This window comes from Oreochromis niloticus, unplaced genomic scaffold (genome assembly GCF_001858045.2).
Source record: "Oreochromis niloticus isolate F11D_XX unplaced genomic scaffold, O_niloticus_UMD_NMBU tig00007743_pilon, whole genome shotgun sequence".
In the NCBI taxonomy this organism is placed as follows: Eukaryota; Metazoa; Chordata; class Actinopteri; order Cichliformes; family Cichlidae; genus Oreochromis; species Oreochromis niloticus.
Genome location: NW_020328741.1, coordinates 235,492 through 240,724, shown reverse-complemented (window position 1 = coordinate 240,724; position 5,233 = coordinate 235,492). Strand labels below are relative to the sequence as shown.

General features: G+C 41.1%; 1 protein-coding gene across 1 annotated transcript; it reads left to right on the top strand.

Moving 5' to 3' along the window:
- Positions 1-2,367: 2,367 nt before the first annotated feature.
- Positions 2,368-3,933, top strand: LOC109199953 (restin homolog). The gene has a single exon (XM_019355315.2). The coding sequence runs from the start codon at positions 2,473-2,475 to the stop codon at positions 3,634-3,636; it is 1,164 nt and encodes a 387-aa protein (XP_019210860.1). The 5' UTR covers positions 2,368-2,472; the 3' UTR covers positions 3,637-3,933.
- The last annotated feature ends 1,300 nt before the right edge of the window (positions 3,934-5,233 follow it).

Sequence of the window (5,233 nt, the reverse complement as noted above, 5' to 3'; positions counted from 1 at the left end):
CCAGCTCTCCACCTCCCCGGTTCAGCCGTTCTGGACGTTTGATTAAGGCAAGGGTTCTGGACTAGGGGATGACCCTACTGGGTGTTCGGGGGGGGCATGTGTGGTGGACCACTGGAGGGCTCCACTCACACCCAGTCCTCAGGAAGTGTTGTTGTTATGTTTTGGAGGGAAAAGAGTTCAGTTCTGTGGTGATGAGATTAAACGACGAGTGATAATCGAGAGCTCTCGTGTCGTCTGTGTTTACCTCCACACAGTAATATATGAAATATTAGTGTTAGGTAAGTCCCAGAGTTCAGTTTATTGGACATTAGCTACATTTAATAAGAAGATATGAGACCCAAATATATGCTTATGTCAACACATGTTCATTTTGATGAAGTTTACTGAACAAATTTGAATCATCACAACAACCAAAATGTTAGCAACACATCATAAAGTTTATTAGTATAACTATTAGGGAGGGGTATCGAAAACCGGTTCTTGTTGAGAACCGGTTCCCAGTGTTTCAATTCCTTGGAATTGTTTGCCATTTTTGCAAACGATTCCCTTATCGATTCCAGTCGCCCCGAATGACGTCACCATGTTGCGGAGCGTCGGAGCGTACCTGGCAGGAAACACGGCGCCTAAGCGGCTCAAACGCTCAAAAGTTTGGTTTACCAGAACGGATGACAACAGGGCAACTTGCAATACTTGCAAAGTAGATATTTCATTTAAGGGAGGAAACACTACGAATATGCAAAAGCATTTGCTCACAAAATACGCGATGAACTTAAATGAATGTCGTGTTTTTAATTCCGCTCCGGACTCGTGAATCTCAACCCAGCAGCAGCAGTTTGCACGTCCTCTCCCGTTAATGTGGCAGGTAACTAATCAACTAACAGTGGATATTATGTTAGCGCGATCTGCTTTATTACAAAACCTGCCATTACTGTGCATTTAGGTGACCGTGATGAGAGAGACAGACAGAGTCTGGCTGGCGCTCGCTGGCAGTTGTCGCTGCAGTCTACCGGTAGCGTCTCTTTTCAGGCCCGAATGTCACCGAGCAGTGACTAAGTTTGTGGTAAAAGCCTTGCACCCGTTTGCCACAGCAGATGGTAAGTGAATGTGTTTAATTGTAGGCAGGGACATTACTGGATATTCTTGTGTAATTGCTACAGAATAATTTATGTTATACTTTGTTATTGCTACAGAAGAATATTTATTTTATTATTTTACATTTACAATTTTCCCCGGGGACCCTGTGACACCCCATTGAAGAGCCGTAGGCTGTGGATCTCTTAAGATCTCACTGTTGGGTTTATAAGGCCATGTTACTCCTAAATTTCTATCTTGTTCAAAGAGAAGATATAAAACAAAATTCTAAGCTAATCGACCTTAGTGTTCTCCTTTTTAAAAATAAGAATCGATAAGAGAATCGATAAAGAATCGAATCGTTAAACAGAATCGAAAATGGAATCGGAATCGTTAAAATCTTATCAATACCCATCCCTACTAACTATGGTAACCATGTTTATGTTTGTAACCTGATAACTCAAATACATTCTGTAGGTGTCACATTCTGAGGACTGTAAGTTCACACACTTTCAGACATTTGCAGTGAGAAGAAGTATTTTGTAAAAACTTTACAAGTCAGAGGGATTATTTGCTCAAACAGCAACCAGTGCAAACATATTTTGCTGGACTCTAAGAAGGAGAAAGGTACAGCCTGATATGTCAAGTTTTTTAATTTTTTTTTTTTTTAAATGGTGTTTTTGTGCAACACAGTTCTTATTTAATCACATGCTGTTTGATTTATTTGATTCAGAAAACAAAAGAGGATACTGTGGGTGTTGAAGAGGAGAAGGCTCCGCTGAAAAAGAAAGATAATGATTTGTAACTGTTTTCTTATGGGGGGGGGGACTGTTGTGATAATTTGTCCAAGTAAAAAATCCCAGAAATGTCATGTGACAACCTCTTTGGCTTCCAGAATCGTGACATCACGCCCATTTAGAATCTTACCACCACTTTGATACTTTGATCCTTTGATCCTAAAAACCCATAAATAGGAGTGAGAAGCAACAACTTTTAGTTCGTTGTTCGCAGCATTTATGTTCGCAGCATTGAAACGTTTGACAGAGAAGCCTTTCAAAACAATTGGATCCTTTTCAGAGTGACTTTTTACACTTTCCATCATGTCTCTGAAAAAACACACAAGAAAAGAGAAAGTAAAGCCCAGCTCTCCTCTTCTGGCTCAAGAAGACAATATTCAAGTTCAGAAAATGTGCTTGGAAGAGATGCATGAGGAAAATCTCATGAACAATCGCAATACAAACACCCGCCCCAGCCAGAGTACATCTATTACGTCTGGCAGAGTTTTTTGAACAGCGAAAGGAGATTATCTTCCTCAGACAAGAAAATGAGAGAAAGACTGCTGAAGTAGATAAATTGTTCAGCCAGCTTCTTGAAAAGGAAGATATTCAAAAGGAGAAAGAAATGGAACTCCTAGATGTGCGTGGAAGGAACTTTGAGCTCAAAGCAAAGCTTGATAAAGCAATAGAAAAACTCAAAGAAATCCTCCAGCAGAAGAAAAATGAGAAAGACAAGGACAAAAAGGATCGGGAGCTGCAATTAAAGCTTGATGAAGCTCTGCAAAAAAATACAGAAATCCTCCAAGAGAAGAAACGGCAGGACATAGAACTCCAAAACTTGGGGATCAAATACAAAGCATTGCTTCAAGAGAAAAAGCAACAACCGATCAAACAGAAAGAAAGCAAGCTTGAAGACTCGGAGGAAAACTACAGAGAGCTGAAAACAAAGCTTGATAAAGCACTGCAAAGAAATAACCAGATTCTTCAAGAAAAAGAACAACTGGAAAGAAACCAGAGAGACATGCGGTGCCAACTCCAAAGCATGGAGGAAAAATGCCGAGTCCTGGAAGTAAAACTTGATAAAACTGCAGTGCACAAGCAGAAATATCAAGAGCTGCTTCAAGGGAAAGAACAACAGGACATAAAGCAGAAAGAAGACAAACGTTTACTCCAGGGCTTTGAGAGGGAAAACCAAAAGCTGCAAGAACTTTACAAGAAAATGAACTACAAAGCAACTGAAATGGAAGGAGAGAAGGAGAAACTGCGAAAACAATGCTCAGCGATGCAGAGTCAGCTCAATGACATGCTGACAAAAAACACCGAACTCGAGGAACTTTCAAACACCTTGAAGTGCAAAAACACTGAGGTGCAGGTGCTAAAGCAGCAACTCCAGAAAACAAATGAAGACCTGCAGTGCAAACTTCAAGAAATGGAGAGGAAAAGTCAACAGTTAGAAGACGCTCACAACAAATTACAAGAGCGTTATACAGAGATGCAGGAGGCAAAGGTAATGCAGGAGGCAACTTCTAATGAGTTGAAAGAAAGGCTCAAAGACAAACAAGCCGAATTAGAAGAAGTGGAGAAAACATGCAGGAGACTTGAGAAGGAGAATACAGAAACAATCGATCAGCTGAGAAACCTGATCCTAGAGAAAAAGGTTCTCGTGGAAAAGCTCCTGGAAAAGAAGAAGAAACGCTTCCGCTTCTTCTGGAGGAAGGACACTCATGCTTTGTCTGGTTTTTCCACTGCTGATGTCACCTCGTCTTCCTCCACCTTTGTTCCATCATAATTTTGACCTGCCCTCTCCTGCCCTCTCCCTCTCTCCTGACACCTTGACACCTCTCCCTCCCCTAGCTCCCTTGAACTCCTAACACCTGTCCCATCTCCCTCCCCCCTCTCTCTCTTTTCACCCTCACCCCCCAACCAGTCCCGACAGTTGACTGCCCCCTCTAGAGCCTGGTTCTGTCATAGGTTTCTTCCTTTAAAGGGAGTTTTTCCTATCCACCGTCGCCTAGTGCTTGCTCAGAGGGCATTGTTGGGGTTTTCTCTCCTCTATCTCTTTCCTCCTTTCTATCCCTTTCCTTGACCCCCCCGCCCACCCCCCTTTCTATTTTCCCAATAATTTAATAATAAACACAATTGGCTGCATTTTAAATATGTCTGATCAATGTCTTCATTCAAGAATGAATTGTCTTTGTTACGGAGTCATGTGTATTTTGTGTCCAGATTATTAGTGTTTTAATCACATTTAGTGTTACATTTTAGATCACCACAATAGGATATCCACAATTTAGGATTCAGGCATTTGTTTTAGTTTGATATCGTAATCATTCTATGATTCAGTAGTTTACATAACCAGCAGTTAGCAGCAATAACTTCAATTCAATGACATTTGCAAGCATTCCTTTATACACAGCATTTCAGTCAGGTTGAGGTCTGGCCCTTCCAAACAAGCCATACTTGTTTGGTCTTTTTCTAATTAAACTGTCATGAACGTTAACATTTAACATGCTGTCTGAGGCCTGTAGAGGCTCATTTCCTCATTCGCTAATGCACAAGTTTAATTCAAGTCAAGCAGAGTTTTATTGTCAACCCAACAACATGCACTCAAGTATACAGTACGATGAAATATCATTGTCCTGGATCAAAGGTGCAAACTGTAAAAATAAAATGAGAAAATTCAAATATACATACATACTTACAACTATACAGAAATAAGATAATCTAAGAGTAAGTACAACAGTATTGTACTTGAATACAGAGAGAGTAAGAATAGAAAACAATGAGAATAAATAAAGACAACAGACAGAGTCGATCAGTACAATACAGGGTAGTGTAAGAATTGGTTGTGAAAGGAGAGTGTTATGTAGTCCAAGAAGTGTGTGGAGAAGAGAGTTCAGTGTGGAGGAGCGCAGCATGGTGTTCAGGAGCCGGACTGCTTTGGGGGAAAATCCTATTGCACAATCTTGCCGACCTGCTCCTGATGACGCAGAGTCATTTTCTGGATTAAGGGGTGGTAAACAGTTGGTGGGAAAGGTGATGCGGGTCGGCTATGATGCTTATGGCTTTCCCAGTGCAGCGTGAGGTGTAAATAGCGGGTTAGGATGCTCTGTATGGTACCTCTGTAGAAGGTGTTAAAGATGGGTTTGGGGATGTGCACCTTCTTCAGTCGTCTCTTGAATTGCAGTCGCTGCTGAGCTCTTTTTGTCACTGATTTGGTGTTGCTGGTCCAGGACAGGTCCAGGGGTGGATCTAGAGAAATTTTCCTAGGGTGGCATGGAAATCAAATGGGGTGGCAGAATCAAAGCCTTTTTTTAAACACATATGCAGGTGTTACATATGGTTAAAATGATTAATATGCAGTAAGTATACACGTTTCATATAAA